At 39.4% G+C, this 21125-nt stretch overlaps 1 protein-coding gene across 3 annotated transcripts in view; it reads right to left on the reverse strand.

Annotated features, from left to right (window-relative positions):
- Nucleotides 1-21125, reverse strand: part of LOC148149155 (uncharacterized) — a 150183-nt gene that overhangs the window by 53070 nt on the left and 75988 nt on the right. Inside the window, exon 4 of one of the 3 annotated variants that reach the window (XM_087990727.1) lies at nucleotides 4940-7487. The exons of the other annotated variants lie outside the window; for them this stretch is intronic. Within the exon in view, the coding sequence (XP_087846853.1) occupies nucleotides 7341-7487 (147 nt within the window). The 3' untranslated portion in view covers nucleotides 4940-7340. Of the gene's footprint in view, nucleotides 1-4939; nucleotides 7488-21125 lie in introns of those variants that run through there. 3 annotated transcript variants of the gene reach the window in all.

Genomic DNA, 21125 nt, shown 5'->3' on the forward strand with positions numbered 1-21125 from the left:
TTTGTATGTAATAGCCAGCTATAATAAATCTCTGCTGAATTCTTCAATACCTGCATCCAGGTTCATAACCACATCAGGTAAACATCCACTGGAGGCAAAATCAATGATTAGTCCTTTTTTGTGTGTGCAGGACATCCCTGGAAAATCTTTCACAATGTTGGGTTGATATTCTGGAATAGATTGACGAGGGGAGTTGTTAGTTCAGAAGAAGTCTTCAGTGTCTAAAGCCAGAATGTTATAAATGTCCAAAGCCTTGTATCCAGTGCCTAAGAGTATCTACTGATACCACAAGGTTAATCCAATTGATTGAAGACAAGGAGTATACATTGGTACAGAACATCCTGGCCTAGAGATGTCCTTTGCGGACTAAGCAAGGGAACTATGCTTTAATTTTTCTAACATACACAAAAGACCTTCTCAAGAACAAAAGGAGGTTTATCCCTTGGCTAATATTTATTTCTGAATCAAAATCACAAAAATTAAGTTATCCGATATAATCATAGTGCTGCTTGCGTGTGTTTGCTGAGAGAAAATTAACTGCTATATTTCCTACTGACAACAGTGACTACACTTCAAATAGTACTTTACCTGCTGTAAAGTGCTTTGAAATATTTGGCAGTCATGAAAAATGCTGCATAGATGAACATTCCTTACTTTTTTTTACTTTACTATAGTGGCTTGATATAAGTGATATTATATTTGCTAGGCCATTTCAGACATCAATTACGAGTCATCTATAAGATGATGAACCAAGATCATGGGTCTGCAGTCATGCATTGATCAGGCCAGATGAGGAGGATAGATTTCTTTCACTGAAGGACAATAGGAAACCAAATCAGTTTTTACAACAATCCAGTGATTTCATGAACATCATTAAATGCACCATTTTTTAAAATTCCAGATTCTTTTAATCAATTGAATTTAGATTCTCTCAGCTTCCATAGAAATTTCAAGTCATGTGTTGGTAACATTATTTTAGATTTGTCCATTAACATGAGAACTATGTTCTCATTTCACAGTTCTTTAAAAGGATTTACAGAACATATGCTACTAACCACTTATCTTAATGCAATGTCTAATAATGATGCCCTGAATTTTGATGCAGGCATCAGAACACCAATGTTGTGGTGAAAAGCTGGTCCCAAGCCTGTACTCCGCAGCAGTGGAACAGTTATGACAACCTACCATCAACACCCTCCTGATTTGCATCTGCCAACTCACCATCCAATTAATAACGACAGGCACACTCTCAATGCTGCCAGGAGAGATGATAAAGTTGTAATTACAAAGATCTGAGGGTTGGAGAGGAAACCCCTGCCCCCCACCACCACCCTGAAACACCTCACCTCCTAGGCTATTTTTTAGATCTCCCCTCACCCCCTCGTCCAATTCTCTGGGACATAAAGTGGGGAAAATGACTAAGTTCTGAGGCAGAATTGGAGAATTATGAGGTTACCATTGGTCTGGCTCTATTGTAAGAAAGTGTGGGAACATACAAGCATAGTGCACAGGGAGTTCGGAATTATTGTGTTGGAAAAGTTACATTCAAATCCATGAGCTTCATCTAGACATTTCAAGAATTATGTCTCGGAATTTCTAAAATTATAAGTTACGACAAATATAGATCATGAGGGAAATAAACAGGAATACAGTACCAAGACTGATTACTGCTAGTTTAGCATTGTTGTGAACTATACAAGGACTTACACATTTTTGCAGATTTCTGTATCTTATCACCTCGTTAAGTCAATTTTTAATAATTTTATTTTTCAGTTAATGCCTAAAATATGATTAGTGTCATGTTATTGCTACTTATGGAGCATGGGATTGGTAGAAAAATAATCCAAAGTAGTCATGATTTGGAGGTGCCAGTGTTGTACTGAGGTGGACAAAGTTAAAAATCACACAACACCAGGTCATAGTCCAATAGGTCTTCGAAGTGCTGCTTCTTCAGGTGGTTGTGGAGTGGAATCATATGACACAGAATTTATAGCAACTGGATTGCAGCGTCATGGTATGAAATATTAAACAAATTTAGCTCGAGTCTTTCATCTTTTGGAAAGATCATATTAGTTTCGGTTCCTTCATATGGTCTCAACTGGGACCTTGGGTTCATGTCGCACTGGAGGTGAGCTCACAGCACTACACACTCTCTAACTCACACACACAAACACATTCCTACAGACCCACACACCCTCGCAGACCGTCTCTCATACATAAGCTCTCTCTCATACTCTCACAAATATGCCACACACTCACACCCAAACATGTACCCTCTCACAGAATTATACCCCATTACACTCACAAATATACACACACTCTCTCACAGACACACACACACATATCCACACACATACCCACATGCACACACTCACTCAGTCTCCCATATAAGTTTGTGGGGTGAATTTGTATTTGCAGAATTACATTTTATTTTGCTCAAAAACTGCATAAATCCATGTAAAATTCTGTAAATCCCACTTGAGAAATAGAATCGATCTGATCTAAGATCGGGACATAAACAGACTTTAACCTCATACTTCAATGTATTATCTGAGCTGAGATGGCACCTATTGTTAAAAGCTATCTTGAGAATGTAACTTTTAAAAAGTTCTGGGATTTACATATGAAGGGATCGAAACTAACATGATCATTTTAAAAGATTAAAGACTCAAGCTAAATTTGTTTAATATTACATTCCATGACACTACAATCCTGTTGCTATAAATTCTGTGTCATATGATTCTGCTCCACAACGACCTGATAAAGAAGCAGCGCTTCGAAACCTAGTGCCTCCAAATAAATCTGTTGGACTATAGCCTGGTGTTATGTGATCTTGAACTTAATCCAAAGAATGATTACCATTAGCATGCTACTAAATCTACTTGGTCATTAGTGTGATATCTAAGTTAATGTAAGATGTCCTCTACATGGGAATAGAATATCACTGTTTTTAATGTACTCAGAAATCAACACGATTCATCTAAAGTTGTTTTTGATTCTGCTTTTATCCTGGCATTTGGTTGTACTGATGCAAAGGCAATAATATAGTTTTGTCAGAGACATGGAAAAAATAAAATGGGGCATGATGCTCAAATACACAGTGCACCAAATATATGCCTGAAAATAAATTGTTCTTAATTGGCAAAACAAAATTATTGGTTCAAGGGACAGTCTTTGATTTAAAAAGATAATAAAATATATTCACAGATGCAAATTGTTACATCAGTCACATAAAATCCCTCAATCCAATTGGAATGTGATAGAAGAGCAGGGATATGGATACATCAAGAACTCTGCTGGCTTAATGGGTGGTGGAGTGCCCATTTTTTCGTTACATAGCAATTGGCAGAAGAGGAAGTAAGATTGGGTGAGGGCCTGCCAATAATGAACTGTCCTGCTTGACCCTTCGTGAGATCCAATGGAGGATTAGTGATCATCCCAAGCAGCCAAATAGCTGACATTCACTGCAATGAACCTACATCGAGACCAACTGTGAACTCCACTCACAGGGTCCAAACTGTCTCCCTTCAGGCACTTCAATAATTGTTAATGCTTTTAGTGAGAGATTAACTTTATTACCCTTTTCTGGGTTCAGTTAAACAACTGTCCTTGGCATAACGAATCATATCCCCTACTACTCCCCACCTCCTCTCCCCAAGACTAAATTCTCTTCTTAATACATCTAAATTGATCAATAATAGAATCACGACCAATCTTTACATGCATGAAGATCAAGATGTTCGTCCCTTCCCTCTACAAAATGGCATTGCATAACCTTACAAACATATTTTACAGAATTATGCGACTATCATCATTTCAACATTACTTTTATCTAAATGACTATCATTTATCAATTAAGTCTGATAAGGAAGCCATATTACAACCAGCCCTTATTCTCGAACTGCTGTGGTATCAATGCCTGGGAGCTCTGCTTTTCTCCTACATTGAGTTGAAAGCACCACAAACCTCTGGATCTACTCAACAAATGGTTCAAGTACCACATGTTAACAATTGAATAATTGAAGAAGTTGGCTTGTTACTGGCAGGAACAGTATGTGACACAAGCTTAATGACGTCATCTGGCATGTAAATCATTCCATTCCACAAGCAGCTAATGATTATTATCTTTAAGTTGTGGTAAGGCTCCACATTATTCCACAGTCCATTTGAAGCCTTTAAAAACTCTCACTATTACAGGCCTGTTTAAAACCAAAATAGAACTGCCATATGAATTATTAACTCTAATAACGAATATTTTGCAATGAGGATCCAAGATTCATTTATATTTGATTATTTAATGAGAAAATACATTTCTATATATAGACATTTAGGTTCTTATACCTTTATTCATCTACACTTGCTGGAACCTGTTGTGCGATCTTGTAAGGACAACATTCAAAAATTCAAAAATCTGTCTTTGATTCTGACACTGCATTAGCATTAACTGAAATTCTACATTGATCCAAGGTGTTCCAAAAAGACAGACAATTTGATTTTCAGAATCATTTCAGCACAAGCAGCCATTTGATCTATCATGTCAGCACCAGCTCACTGAATGAGACTTCATTGTATGTCATTCCACAGCTTTCTCCCTATAACCCTGCATATTGTTCCTTTTCAAATAACAGTCTGATTCCGCCTTGGAAACTTCAATTGAACTTGTTTCCAGCATACTGTCAATGTGAAGGCATTCCAGGTGCCTCCATTCTTAGAGATGTAAAATGACTGGCAGTGTGCTCTAAGCAAAAATTTTACAAAACTTTATGGCTCATAGGAAAAATACAAGAAAAAAGTATTCAGAACATCAACCAGAAAGGAAATGTTAAAATTTTATTAAAGAGTTATTGTCATTTTGCAAAGTTAATAGGAAAAAGGTATCTTCACTAACGGGCACCATAAGGTCATCAGACTAGATGGGGTCAAGCTGCAATGAGTGCAATAGTCTCATTCTACACCAAACCTTCTACAAACCTGAGGTACATATCACAAAACCATTAGCAAACAACGTAACATAATTGTCGTACTTCTTGATGCACCATTGAGACTTTTTGTCTTTTTTTATCCCCAAAACACATTTCCTTAAGAGCAAGAGGAGCAATACTGTCCCCATAAACATTTTTTTAAATTAGTGAATTTCAGCTAATTAATACTTAAACACAGCAGGCCCCACAACACATTTGGGCAACAGTTCAGGCAGCTCCCGTACAGCCTCATCCAACTGTGCAAGTAGGCCCGCAACTTGATACACAGCTGATTTCAATTAAGAAGAATTTGAGGTACAAGAGTCAAATGGAAATAAGAAAGAGATGTTAAAGACAGGCAAACTTTGGTCCATTATGACATTTAGAAGCATTTTTGAGGCATCTGTTTTCTACAGGGAGAGATTAGTCATTTTACCGAGAGGCATTCAGACTTTAAAGGGCAACTCCGCCCTAACTGTAATTGAGGATCTGTTGAAAGTTCCAAGATGAGAGCTAACTTTTGGGAAATGAACTTAACCCTTCAGTTTCCTAGAAAAGAAATGCTCAGTTGCAAACAGACTCCAAATATTTTGTATAGAATACTACTTCTGAAAACATTGATTCGTTCAGAAATAATTCCACACACTCAAAATTAGGTTTTCAAACCATAAATCTATGTGCCCACTCTTAACACTTAAAGATAGAAGTTGAGAGCTGTCAGGTTATTCTACCAAGGGAGGGCAGTATAGTTGAACTCAGTCCCACCATGTACTTTTTAGTGATGTCATAGTTTTGATCTTCCGAACCCAGTGGTGCCAAAGATAAAATGTGAAATCTATCTGGCCTGCATGGTAAAGACAATAGGCAGACAATAGGCACATTAATGGTATACAATACTTTTCTTGTCTCAGTTAGTGTGAGATTGCCTTTTCAACATCCAGACACAACTTCCCCAGGCAGGAAGAATTATGCCACCATCTTTAGTCCCCATCACAAACCACTCATTCAAAATTATATCCCTTTTAGGCCACTATCATAAGGCATGTTCAACCTTAGTATATGGTTCAACTTTGATCCGAATTGTGAACACTATAGCCTATCCATTATCAAGTCAACTAAATTCTACATCTGTAAATACTACCCTTCTCAATCCAAACTCTAATGTTCAAAGTTAAATTACTTATGCCTACTTTAAGCACCTCTAAATGTCACTACTCCACCATTTTTCTATTTCTAACTGGCACAATCACTGAACCACACAAAGTTCCGAGTTGGTGATCTCAATCAATACTCTGCTCTGCTTGTTCACTAACCAGGTCTTCACTTGATTTCATTTCATTTCATTTATTACAGCTAGGTGGACCACAGTACAGTGAAAAGTGTTGTCTTACATGCTTTACAGGGAGACTGTACTATGTAAGTGCATAATGTGAACAGAACAGAGTGCAGGATGCAGCATTACAGCTGCTGAGAAGGTGCAGAGAGAGGTCAACATTCATGTTTAAAAGGTCCATTCAAAAGTCTGATAGCAGCTGTCTTGAATCTGTTTGTATGTGTATATCTTCTCCCAGACAGAAGAGGGTGGAACAGTGGATAACCAGGGTGGGAGGGTTCTTAGATTATGTTGACTGCTTTCCTGATGCAGCGGGAAATATAGATGAAGTTAATGGATCTAAGGCTGGTTTGTGTGATGGACTGAGCTATGTTCACAATTCACTGTAGTTTCTTGCAGTCTTGAGAAGAGCAGTTGACATACCATGTAGGATTCATCCACTTAGAATGCTTTTTATGGGACATCTATAAAAATTGGTAAGAGTCTCTTTTGGCATGCCGAATTTCCTTAGCCTTCTGAGGAAGTGGAGTCATTGTTGTGCTTTCTTGACCGTAATGTCAACATGGCTGGACCAGGACAGATTGTTGGTGATCGTCACTCTCAGGAACTTGAATCTGTCGACCATTTCCACCTCAGCACCATTGATGCAAACAGGGTGAGCTCTCCACTCCGCTTCCCGAAGTCAATGACCAGCTCCTTCATTTTTCTAATATTGACGGAGAGATTGTTGTCTTTACATTATGTTGCTAAGCACTCTATCTCCTTCTTGCACTTCGTCTCATCGTTGTTTGAAATCTGACGTACAATGTGGTATCATCGGCAAACTTGTCAATGAGTTGGTATGGAATTTGGCCACACAGTTGTGTGTGTATAAGGAATATAACAGGGGGCTGAGTACGCAGCCTTGCGGGGCACCTCTGTTAAGGATTATCGTGGAGGAGGTGTTGTCGCTGACTGTGGTCTGCTGGTCATGATGTTGAGAATCTAGTTACAGAGGGGAGAGCAGGGACCCAAGTCTAGGAGCTTGGAGATGAGGTTATTTGGAATTATGGTGTTAACGGTAAAGCCGTAGTCAATTGGCAGGAGCCTGATGTAGGTATCCTTGTTGTCCAGATGTTCCAGAGAAGAGTGCAGACCAGAGAGATGACATCTGCTCTGGACCTATTGCCTTCATTCATGAATTTCAAGGGCTGCTAGACCAACAAATTGTTAAGTTAAAAATCCATGTTATCATCTGTACATGCAACAATGGCCTCACTCCATTCTATCTCTGAATTATCCTACAGTAATTCAATTCTTCTATTCCTTTCCTCATTCTGGTCTCACCACCACCTTCCCAAACTTCAACCTGCCTCTGTAATGTTCCTTAATCACTGCTTGGGTCCTTCTTTCTTCAGCGCTAGACACCTCTGACTGTTCGCTTTTAAAATTAATGTCAAAATTCATATCTGAATTTTTTTCTTAATTTCTCCTTTTGTGAATAAACATATTTTCCTTTCTGAAGTACCTTAGTGCCTTTATTTGTTAATACCAGCTAGGTTATTACTGGTTTATTCATATTACTGCAGCCACTTAGTTAATAAATGCTTTAAAATTAATGTTCTTCATCATTACAAACAAAATGGTCCAATAATCAGTGTCATTTCATTATCAGAGATTTTTGGTGGTATTTCATTGCTTTACTGAAAGTACTAAATTCATCTAGTAATTGCCAAAAAAGGAACTGGCTTATCTGGCAAATATACATGTATGCTATTGTAATTTGAAATTTCATCTGTCAGTCATATGAACAATTTCCAAATCAGAGGGTACAGTCAGGGGATGGAATGCTTTAATACAACACAGACAGACAGAGCTAACCTATGTAATATTTAACTGCATACACCAAGAGGGGTAGATTGTTCGAAAAACAATTCAAAGGCAAGCAGGCAATTCTTCTAATTTTCCTTGCTTCAACATTTTGCTTAAGGGTAAAATCTGGGGGTACATTAAGAGCTGAGACAGTATTATTGCATTGTAATGTATTTGGTTGCACAGAAATACTTTGAAACATGCATGCAAGATGTAATGTGCTGTATAGATATGTTTTCCTTTCTGAGTTACATTTTTATAGAACATTCTATTACATCTATCCCCAGGGTATGGAAGTCCAAAACTAGAGAGCATAGGTTAAAGGTGAGAGAGGAAAGATTTAAAAGGGACCTGAGGGACAATGTTTTCATACAGAGGGTGCTGTATATATGGAAGGAGCTGGCTGAGGAAATGGTAGAGGCGGGTCCCATTTCAACATGACCTATTCATGAATAGGAATGGTTTGGGATATGGACCAAATGCAGGCAAATGGGACTCGTTCAGTTGAGGAAACCTCGTCGGCACGGAAGAGTTTCTATGCTGTATGACTCCATGACTCTGTGCTTTTAATTTCTAATTTCCATTTTATGTTTATGAATTGTAACAAAAATGGAATGCTTTGCCCACAATTTCTTTTATTTTCTTGATTGTTTCCCTTATTAATTATAAACTAATTTCAATTTTAAAAAACAGACAATTCTAAAAGTACTAGTATCTCTTGAGAGAGAAACAGATTTAACATTTCAAGTCAATGACCTTTCATCAGAAGTTTTTCTCTGTACTGATGTTGCCAGACCAGCTAAGTATTTCTCATTTTCTGTGTTTAGTTTAGGTTTTCGGCATCTGCAGAATTTTCCTTTTGTATTTATAAACATGTATGCTCAAAATGAAAGCTATATGTATATATTGTTTAAAGTAGTTATGTCATGTTGCTTATAAATACTATAGGTGGCACAGGGATATTGTTTTGCCATTTTAAACATTTGGCCCTGCACCATATTTTACCTCTTATAGAACCACTTAAAGTTTGTGCACTGCTGTTATTTTATATGTTTGGATTTGGACCGCATGCAATTGTAGGATCTGTCCATTGGATGGCATCATGCAGCAAATTTGTCAGATTTCATCAGAACACACTGTTAAATATTCATTCCCTAGTAACTGAAATTTTCAACTATCAAGAAAAGAGTTTAAAGAAAATGTTAACATTTCCAAAAATCAAAACTCTCAGATCATAACTAAACGTATCCATATGAGCATTGCAATACCATCTTTAATCTTTTTTACTTAAAGGTCTAACATGCCCAAGAGGACAGTGAATTTGATTATACTCCTCAGTGGTATGAAAGGATGATTTGAATTTGTATTATACATTTTCCCTTATTTCCCATGATGTCAGTAACATTCAGACAACAGTATTTCTGAAATATGTTTCTGTGGTTTCTAGCAGTTACTCCCCAGCTACATGAAGAAAGCTATACCAAAATTAAATTCATATGACCAACGGCAAAATTCTACAGTTGGTGGAAATCTGAAACAAACACAGAGAACGCTGGAGAAACACAGAAGATCTAGCGGCATCTTTGGAAAGAGAAATAGAGTTAATGTTTTAAGGCTGGTATGATTCTTCCTCAGAAATGCTGCTAAACCTAATGAGTTTCTCCAGTGTTCCCTGTGTAAATTTATACAAAGTCTTTTAAATAGCTATATCAGGACATATATGCACAAATGTTATGAGATAGAGGGAAGAATGTTTCAGTGGGGCAAGAGTTGCAGCTGTACAGGACATTGGTGAGGCCACTTTTGGAATACTGCATATCATTTTGGTTGCCCTGCAAAAGAAGGATGTTATTAAACTTGAGAGGCTGCAGAAAAGATTTACAAGGATGTTTCTGGGACTGGAGGGTTTGAGTAATAGGGAAAGGCTAAATAGGCTCAGGCTGTTTTCTCCTCGGAGTGTCAGAGACTGAAGGGTGATGTTATAGAGATTTATAACATCATGAGGGGTATGGACAGGGTGAATAGCCAAGGTCTTTTTCCTAGGGTGGGAGAGTCCAGAACTAGAGGGCATAGGTTTAAGGTGAGAAGGGAAGATTTAAAAAGGACCTGAAGGCTAACATTTTCACGCAGAGGATTGTGCATGTGTGGAACGAGCTCCCAGAGGAAGTGATGGAGACTGGTACAACTACAACACTTAAAAGGCATCTGGATGGCTATGAATAGGAAGGGTTTAGAGGGATATGGGCCAAATGCTGGAAAATGGAACTCGGTCAGATTGGGAATGTATGGTCAGTATAGACAAGTTGGAGTGAAGACTCTGTTTCTGTGCGGTATGATTTGTTGACTAAGAGATCCCACTACCCGGAGTGAAATCATAGGGCTGACTGAGCCCACTTCAATAGACAACAATGACAGCATTTTACCAGCAGTGACCAATCACCAGGCAAAACTTTTGGCCACCATCCAACTCAGCTTCTGGCCTGATTAGTGATGCCATCCTCTAGAAGTAGCCATTTCTGAGGTGGCATTATTGGGAATACATATGCTTGAAGACTTGACAAAAGCAAATTACTGCGGATGCTGGATAGTCGGAGAGAAGAGCAGTACTTCTTCAGGGTAGACATTCCTGGAAGAGAGGTGGCAGTGGGTTAAATACTGGATAAAAGCAAATCACTGCGGATGCTTTGACAAAGGGTCAGTTAGACTCGAAACGTCAGCTCTTTTCTCTCCTTACAGATGCTGCCAGCCTGCTGAGATTTTCCAGCATTTTCTCTTTTGGGTGTTTGAAGACGTTTCTGTTTCTGTGGGGAAAGTGAATTCAGGCAGGTATGTCCCACCAATAAAGGGGAGTGGTTATTAATGGTGCTGGTGCCTTGGGTGCAGCAGCAGCTATTGCTGCCAGGAACATTCTCTGTGGACAATGAGTGTCCAATAAGGAGGGCTCTCAACCCAAATGGGAACTTTTTGGGGTCAGCAAGTGGTCCAGTATATGGGTCAATTGTCTGTTCTGTGGATAGCTACGCTACTGAGATTCTGCCACTGGCAAAATGCTCAATTCCCGATGTCTTCCCTCAATATATTGTCACCCCTTCCATCTCCAATGGGGCAAGAAAGTTCAGTATATAGAAAGTGAGATAAAAACATTAATTACACACATTGTTGCACTTGTTCGGTATTTTATAAACATCAGAATCTGTGGAAATTGATGCAGAGAGAGAGACTGAATCAGAGAAAAGCAGATGTAATTCATAGGGTGAGTGACAAAAGTGTGAAAGTGAAGAATAGGCCAAAACTTATATTTGGGCCCAAAATCAGCAGTTCAACAGGGAAATCCAAATTTGTCCTCAATTTGGGTGTCAACAATTGAGATGAGCTCCACCAGTAGTTCACCTATTACAACACATGAATTTTTGGCTACTTATCTTGCCTGGAGTGACCTTCAGGAAACTTTTGGGGTTTGAGGACAACTATCAGCAGAAATCTAATGGAGGTAAATAGAGAATCCAACAATAACACATCTTGGCTTTATGTGAATTTAAAACTGAAATAAAATGACCTTTTTGCTGTTACTAGTTCTGACTGTAGCAGAGCTGGTGCAGTGCATATTCCAGTCATAAGTACCCTACTCTCAGACTGAACCTAAAACAGAAACTCTTTCAATAATAATGAGCATCTTCATCACATTGGTTGAAGCAACCAGTTCACCAATATCCCTTAAGAAGAGCTGGAGATGGCAAATGAATACTGGTGATGTCAGTGACAGCAACATCCAAAATTAGTATTTCCCTCACCAAGTATGACTTAGGCAGAAAGGATATAATTTTTCTTCATATTTGTTCATGTGATATGGGCAGTGCTGGCTGAGGGGGCAGGGCACAGGGAGGCTATTGGACAGGGAAAGGATATGGAAGGGAAAGGTGGAAACTGGTGTTTGTATTAAACTATGTCTGTACAATAAAAACCTTGTAAATCTTTGAAAGTCTTTTGATGCCTAATTTAAAATAAGGCTATTGGTCTGTTAAACACACAACATTCCAATTCTTGTTTTCAAAACCTAAGATAATATTTCAGTTCCTAGGAAGGGTGCCTTTGGCTGTGCAAATGTGCAAGAAATAATGGTCAGGAAAAGTTCAGTTGGTCCTACATGTTTGGGGAATGATGCGTCTCATAATAAATATACTAAATTCTGCCCAAAGTTTTTTGTTCTCTTGGGAGAGGTAGAAAATTAGATTTGGGCAAAACATTTTGGAAATTTCTTTCTTGATCCATTTAGACAAATTCACGTGACTTGATATTGAAACTCAATCTGCCCTTATACACTTAAATTGGATTCCTCCATTCCTCCCTAAGCTATTTAATTGGGAAAAAAATGCAGTCTGAAACACAATCTTTTCCCCTTACTGATCTTTTAAACCCCTATCAGATCACCTCTAGACTACGTTTCTTTAAAGTAAAGGGCAGCTTTGTTAGCTTAGCTTTCCACTAGAAATTAGTTTTATGACCCCATGACGAGACCTTTTCCAAAGCACCAATATAAATTATTATGAAAGAAAACCAATATTGGATTATATAGGTGAGGATTTGCTAACCAATGTCTCCTACAATGATTAAATAGTATGCTATGCCTTATGATTGTCTATCCTATAAATGCAATCAAACCATCTGATTAATTGTAGTTATTATTTCACTGTATTATTTGTGAAGCCCTAGAGATGGATGCACTAGAATGACCAATTATTTTTATTTTCTTCAACTTCTTTAATACTTTTCCTCAATTGTATATGAACTTTGAACATTTTCCCTGCCCATATGTACAGTTCCAAATTAAAAATCAAGTTTTTTCCTTATTCTCCAGGGAAGTTGGAGTCACTGTTAAGCCAGCATTTATTGTCATCCCATATTAGCCATGGGAAGATGGTAGTGACTGATTTCCAATAAGATACAACTCCATCTATAACTATTTTCTGCCTTCACCATTCCAGCTAATTCCCAATCCATCTCAGTAAACTACTACCAAAAGCAATGATCTTGCTAACAGGCCACCTGCATATAACCTTATGAATGTTACTTGCAACACAAGCTTGAGTGTTGACCAAGTATTGTGCACATGGCACAGACTGCTTTGTGACTTGAGCTGTTGCGGAGGAACAGGATGTTCCACAATCATCAACAAACATCCCATTTCTGAATTTAAGATGGAGGGGATGTCATTGCTAAAACAGTTGAATATGGTTCAGCTCAGCATACTGCTCTGAGAAACCAGTACAACAATGTGCTGGAGTTGAGAGGATTTGCATCTACCAATCACAACCACTTTATTTTAAGTATGACTCCAGCAAGTGAATACATTTTCTCCTATGCCCATTACCTCAATTGGGTGAAGGTTCCTTGGTGCTGAACTCAGCCAATTTCTGTCTTGAGAGTAATCAGTCGGACTACATCTCTGGAATTGAGATATTTTGTTCATGTTTGGATCCGTGCTGTGAAGAGGTCTGGAACAGAATGTTCTTGGCAGCACCAAACTATGCATCAGTATAGAGGGAAGTTATTCCCAAACAAGCGCTATTTGATAGTACTGTCAACAACACCTTCCACCACCATGCTAATGATTGAGAATAGGTTGCCACTGCGATAGTCACCATCTTTTCCACTTGCTTTTCCTCACCCTCTGTAAACAGCATATAAACCATCATTTTCCAGCCCCTTTCATTTCTGAAGAATCATATCAGATTCTGTTAATTCTATTTCTCTCTCTGGACCTGCTTCTGGACCTGCTAAGCTGAACGCTTGGGAGGGTAGGGGGATGTATTCACAGTGAATTGGAGTCTGAGCATACCCTGCGTATAGCATGGAGCTATGTACAATATTAGGTGAAAGTGAGTACTGCAGATGCTGGAGATTAGAATCAAGATTAGAGTGGTGCTGGAAAAGCACAGCAGGTCAGGCAGCATCGGAGGAGCAGGAAAATCGACGTTTCGGGCAAAAGCCCTTCATCAGAAATGAGGCTGGGAGCCTCGGGAGTGGAGAGATAAATGGAAGGGGGGGTGGGGCTGGGGGCAAGGTAGCTGAGAGTGCAATAGGTGGATAGAGGTGGGGGTGAAAGTGATAGGTAGGAGGGAGGGTGGAGCGGATAGGTGGGAAGCAAGATGGACAGATGGGACAGGTCATGAGAACGGTGCTAAGCTGGAAGGTTGGAATTGAGGTAAGGTGGTGGGAGGGGAAATGAGGAAACTGGTGAAGTCCACATTGATGCCATGGGGGTTGAAGGTTCCCAAGGAGGAAGATGAGGTGTTCTCCCTCTAGGCGTCAGGTGGTAAGGGAGTGGCGATGGAAGAGGCCCAGGACCTGCATGTCCTCAGCAGGGTGGGAGGGGGAGTTACCTTCCACCCCTACAACCGCAACAAGGATAGAACGCCCCCATTCCTCACCTTCCACCCCACCAACCTCCGTATACATCGCATCATCCTCCACCTACAAATGGACCCCACCATCAGAGATATAATTCCCTCTGCCATCCCTATCGGCTTTCTGTAAAGACCGTTCCCTCAGCGACTGCCTGGTCAGGTCCACATCCCAAAATCCCACCCTCCCCTCCTGGCACCTTCTCCTGCCACCGTAAGAATTGCAAACCCTGCGCCCACACCTACCCCCCTCACCTCCATCCAAGGCCCCAAATGAGCCTTCCACATCCATCAAAGTTTCACCTGCATTTACTGTATCTGTTGCTCCAAATGCAGTCTTCTCTACACTGGGGAGACAGGATGCCTACTCATAGAGCGGTTCAGAGAATATCTCCGGGACAGGGGCGTTCTATCCTTGTTGCGATTGGAGGGGTGCAGGGCAACTCCCCCTCCCACCCTGCCGAGGACATACAGGTCCTGGGCCTCTTCCATCGCCACTCCCTTACCACCCAACGCCTGGAGGGAGAACACCTCATCTTCCTCCTTGGGAACCTTCAACCCCCATGGCATAAATGTGGACTTCACCAGTTTCCTCATTTCCCCTCCCACCACCTTACCTCAGTTCCAACCTTCCAGCTTAGCATGACCTGCTGTGCTTTTCCAGCACCACTCTAATCTTGACTCTACATAGAATAATAGTTAGGCCACAGCTACCATGCTGTGTGCAGTTCTACTCACCACGATATAGGAAGCATGTGATTGCACTAAAGAGGGTGCAGAAGGGATTCACCAGGATGTTGCCTTGGCTAGTGCGATAAAGCTGTGAAGAAAGACTGGACAGGCTGGGGTTGTTTACCTTAGAGGAGAGAAGGGGATCTGATTGAGGTGCACAACACTCTGTACATAAGGAGAAACATTTTCCCTTCGTAAAGGAGTCAATAACCAGGTGGTAGACTTTTAAGATAAGGAGCGGGAGGTTTAGAGGAGATTTGAAGAAAAAAGATTGTGTGTATATTGAACTCAGTGCCTCAATGAGTGGTAGAGGCAGAAAATCTTAAGACATTAAAGAACCATTTAGATGAACACATGAAACGTCGTAGTATACATTGGCCAAGTGCTTGAAAATGGGATTAGATTACAGACAGTCCCCAGGTTGCAAATGGGTTCTGTTCTGGAGTCCACTTGCAAAGCGAATTGTTTGCAAGATGGGGCACAATTCAGGACAATGGGAGGCATCCTATCATAAACAGAGGAAATGTTTGTATGTCGGATCTTCACATTTTAAAACCAAGTATAAGTTGGATGCTCGTACATCAGGGACCCACTGTAAATGAATGGTCGATGACCAGTTTGCACACAGGGCCTCTTTCCCTGCTGTAAAAACTCTGCGCCTCTATGATCCACCCATAATGGTCTAATATGAGATGAGGTTCTCTACAACCTCAAGATGTAATAGATGACCATCACTAGTTACTTCATTGACTTCACAAAACATATTAGAAGCACATTAGAAGCTGTACTTCTCACCACAAGAGAGGGTAAAAAAAGTTGTGTCACATAATTATAGGAAAATTCAAGTTACCCATCAAATATAATCATGGGTGAGAAAAAGGATTTGGACTGAATTTCACGAGCTGTATATATGCTGAATTTTAATAATTATTTTTGGGACAATCGTGGTGAATATAACCTGTCAATTTTTGATTGTCATCACCTGATTTTATTACCTTTACTTTTCATTGACTAAACTGGTTTTACAAATGGACAAACAGACTTAAACCTGACCATAGATTGAGCTCTGTTCAAGAGACCAATGTGGAATAAATAAAACCATCAGCACTAAAATTACCATTTTATATCAGGCAGTGTTGCTGACACAGAGGTGGGACAACCCACCTGTGTGCTCACTTGGAACCAGACCCTCTATGTGCCTGCACCTAATGCACACTGCACAGATGTATAGAGCAGGCTTGAACATGAAATGGAATTCAGCAACAGAAAAGACTTTCAGGATCAATTGGGGTGCACCAGATGGGGGAACCAGCTGATCAGAGGGGTGTGGAAGAAGACTAACATGGATGAAATTAATCAACAGAGGGAATTGAAAGGGCTTCTCCTATTCTCTGCCCTGACCCATTTTCTTCTCTTCCCTAGCTTTCTTCCTGCCACCACCCCAACCACATTCATCCAATTCTCTCCTAGGTCATGACGGTGACACCCAAGAACCACTCTAGTCCCCATATTTCCTATTCCTCCAAGGTCTTAAACTACCTCCTCCCAAGTCCTGATGTAACCCCCTGCCCCTTCCTGGTACCAGTCTCCAAAGCCCTCCTCCCAGGTATCAATCTCCAAAGAAACCACTCATGTACAGAAAATAGTCACAAGATTGAAACACTTCAACAAATCTCATTCACATCTCATTCTCCCTAGAGCATACTGTGCATGCTCCTCAGTGTCAACAATGCAGACTTAATATAAAGAAATTGAAATCCACCAACTAAGTTTAGAAATTCATATTTCTTGTTTTAATTTATGTACACCTGTATGTTTAGTATTGAACATCAAAGATTGACTGTAACTATTCAACTTGGAAAGACAGTGGAGCCAGATTTAGGAATATACAAACAAACCATGTTTTAGTCACTGTTTTAGAGCAGCAGGGCAGAGACAGAAAGTAACATGGATTGGTAATAGCAAGGACTAGAACTTTCAATGTCCAGTTAAGAAGCAAATCGGAGAAGTAACAATTTACTAATAACTCAAGGAAATTTGCAAATTTCACCACTGCTGAGGATACCAGTCAACTGTTAAACAACTGTGGTCTCGGGTTAAAACTCTAAGACCTCAAGGATTCTAAGGACTTTTAAAGTACATAGTCATTATTCTTCCTGTCTGTACCAGACACTCTTTTTATTTCTTTAAAATGATTACCTGTGTTTGTGTGCATTTTTTGCATTTTATTATCTTTTCTTGCAGTTAATAGTTAATAAAATCCCGCTTTCTCCTACTCCAAAAACCTCTTAATAGGCTTCTTAGTTTTGACGTGTATGTGTTGTAATTGAAGTATGATAACTGTATATTAAAAAGAAATAAAAATATTTGTTGTGAATAAGCGAGAAGGGTCAAAAAAGGGGAGCTAAATAACCCCTCCTGACCTGGCCATAACATTTTAGAGACAAGCTTTTCTCTCTTTATCAAAATCATAGTTCAATTATTTTCTTATTCTTACCATGATCTCTGTACACATTTGGCAGAAACAAACATTAGTTTGCTGCCTTAATTTCTTTCTTAAGACATGTGATCAGACAAATAGAAGGCATGAATATAAAATATATAACACTAAAGTGAGATGTGACTGCAATAGTTTCCCATTACAACACATATTAATGAAAGTGAATTTGTGGAATCAATTGTGATTTCAGGGTCACTGGTCTAGACTGTGGTCTAACTGATGATATGTTCTGCAGTAGAAGAAAAGAAAAAAGAGTTGGCTACAGTGTGAGGCAATCGTGTGCATTAATCAGTTCAAGGTGATTATTCCAAAATAATATATTGCAAGACAGCATTGTGCCCATTAATGACTGGTTGATCACATTTTCAAATGTAAATTAGGCATTTACATTGTGGGATTCTACTGGATTTGGGGGCGGGGGCAGAAACTAAATGCTTCTCAATCAAGATTCTAATTTAAAGCCCTTTCACAAATATCTAATCAGAAACAGTACACTTCACAATAGCATTTTGTGACTCAATGGTTACGTGTTCTATCTCCTGTGGTGTTCAGCCACACAATTTAGAAAGTTCAAGGTTTATTGATGATCTGAGCTGTTAGCCAATGGTAGCAGTGTAGAAGCCTCAAGTGGCCTATGTGCCCCTATGCTGAAAATGACATCCAAAGCAAACAAAAATCAATCTGAGTATTCACTCCTGATCCCTGTTCAACAGCTTGCACTGGACATGACCATATGTGCACATGTCTGAGAACAGTACTGATAGTGATGTATACCACGGTTGAATACTCTGCTTATATTTAAAAATCTAAACGAACAAATAAAGGATGATAATTGTGGGCGGCACAGTGGCACAGTGGTTAGCACTGCTGCCTCACAGCGCCAGAGACCCGGGTTCAATTCCCGCCTCAGGCGACTGACTGTGTGGAGTTTGCACATTCTCCCTGTGTCTGCGTGGGTTTCCTCCGGGTGCTCCGGTTTCCTCCCACAGTCCAAAGATGTGCAGGTCAGGTGAATTGGCCATGCTAAATTGCCCGTAGCCTTAGGTAAGGGGTACATGTAAGGCTATGGGTGGGTTGCGCTTCGGCGGGGCGGTGTGGACTTGTTGGGCCGAAGGGCCTGTTTCCACACTGTAAGTAATCTAATCTAATCTAATCTAATCTAATAATTGGAATAAGGTGCAAAATGGCTGTTCACATCTGTGAAACCATCCATTCTATATGTTAAAGAAGTGTTTCAATGGGATGGACTGGGGAGATGGGATGGGAGATAAAATAGGAGATGGGAGATACTGACATTCAGGATGATAGAAAATAGTATCATCATGCAACCAGCTGCTTATTGATATGGTAAATCACTCTGAAAAGGCATGTTACCTCATGTCTCAGCTACTTCAAAAAATCTTTAACATTTGATCTTCCCAAGAGCCAGGACCAATTATGTGCTATGCTTTTACTTTCTCTCACGACATTCTTAAAACTACTAATGGCAACAGGTTAATGTCAGACAAAATCAATTCTTGAGCTTTGAAAAAAAAGTAGCTATTCCTAGCACCCTAAGCAAGAATGAGTTGTTCTTCAAAGAAACCAGACATACAGCTGTTTTATATTATTCTCTATTATTCCAAATTACAACAATCTTCTGCAAAGACTGTGTTCAAAGTCCTCATGTTGTTCCTATTGGCTTTTATTGTTTTAAGGAAGCATTCACTGTAAGCCTATATAACCCAATATGAATTACACATGACAGCCACTGGAGCTATAAAAGTCATATGCTTTTTAGACAGGCTGCATGATTGAAAATTTACATATTACATAGTATAAACATCACAGAAACGGATTGCTTCCTAATAGGGTTTTCCTAGTGTTTATGCTCCACAATTTACTTCATCCAATCTTCTCAACATGTCCTTTGATCCTTTCTCCCTCATGCACACATTCTGTTAAATGAATCCATGCTATTAACCACAACTACGCCACGTGGTAGTGAGTTACACATTCTCACAACTTACTAAATAGATGACTTTCTCCTGAAATCCTACTAAACCTAACTGATTCAAAGTGGTCATTTATTAGTTAAGCTTTTGTATGCATTGTGAAGATCTGTTAAGGCAAATTTGTAGATGGGAAATAAATATACTGTCAAATAGTGAGGAAAATCACAAAAATAGTATTTTACAGCATAGAAAGAAACAATCTTTGATGAAACTATTCAATTAGCCATTCTTTCCATATAGCATTGTGAATTTTTCATTTCAAGTATTTACCCAAATCCTTTGTGAAAGTTACTACTAGTGATCCTTCACCACTTCTTCATGCAGTGCCTTACTGATCATAATAGCTCATTGATTTGAAGCAATTCTCGTGTTCTCTGGTCCATTTTTCAAATATCTTAATACTCTGTTCTCCAGTCCTCCGATTAGTAAGACTCTCCCCATCTACTCTGTCAAAACTATTCACCTTTGTGAACAACTCTATTAAATCTTCCCTTAGTGCTCTACTCTAGATATGGTCAATGAACCTATTCAGAGATACTACTATCCATCTCTGGAACAGGTGAGTATTGAAGCTGACTCTCCTGGCTCAGAGGGTAGAGATGATACACTGCATTGCAAGACCCCTTAGCCTACTACTCTAAGTAAAGCAATACCGGTTTCTTTATTATCTCCACATAACAGATGCCGCTGATCCTTTGTAACATACTGACAAATAATTGTTCCAATCTCTCCAAGACTTGAGCATTATTCCAAATGTATGTTGCCCAGAAATAAATCATATTGTTCTTAATATAATAAAGTAATAATTAATACTGCAAAACATTTATTGTATTTGTACATTTACAATGTAATTATTTTTCTTCCACTGTCATTGTGTGATTTAGTCGCAAACAAGTTACTGATATATACATTCAAGTTCCATGGTACATGTCCCAAAGACAATAACTAGGTTACACTAGGCTCATCACAGGTCAAAAACAGGTAGGGAAGGCCTTTTTCTTTTAATATATGAGTTGTAATTACAACCCATGGACCTGTCCAAAGATCCTGAAAATGAACCAAATTGATTGATTTGCTGAATGGCCAACATTGAGTGTTCTAAATATCACTGGATTCTACAAAAGTGGTAGACTAATGCAAGATCATTGGAACACTAAATGGAATAATACAGCAAGTGGTGCTCATATAGTTTCTGCTGAAGGAATAACTACTGACAATTATCCATTATGTGGCATTCTGCATGATATCTAGAATCATAGAGATGTACAGCATGGAAACAGACCCTTTGGTCCAACTCATCCATGCCAACCAGATATCCCAACCCAATCTAGTCCCACCTGCAAGCAACTGGCC

The sequence above is a fragment of the Chiloscyllium plagiosum genome, unplaced genomic scaffold (assembly GCF_037043375.1).
Source record: "Chiloscyllium plagiosum isolate Xiang-an unplaced genomic scaffold, Cpla_swu_hap1 HiC_scaffold_9, whole genome shotgun sequence".
Lineage (NCBI taxonomy): Eukaryota > Metazoa > Chordata > Chondrichthyes > Orectolobiformes > Hemiscylliidae > Chiloscyllium > Chiloscyllium plagiosum.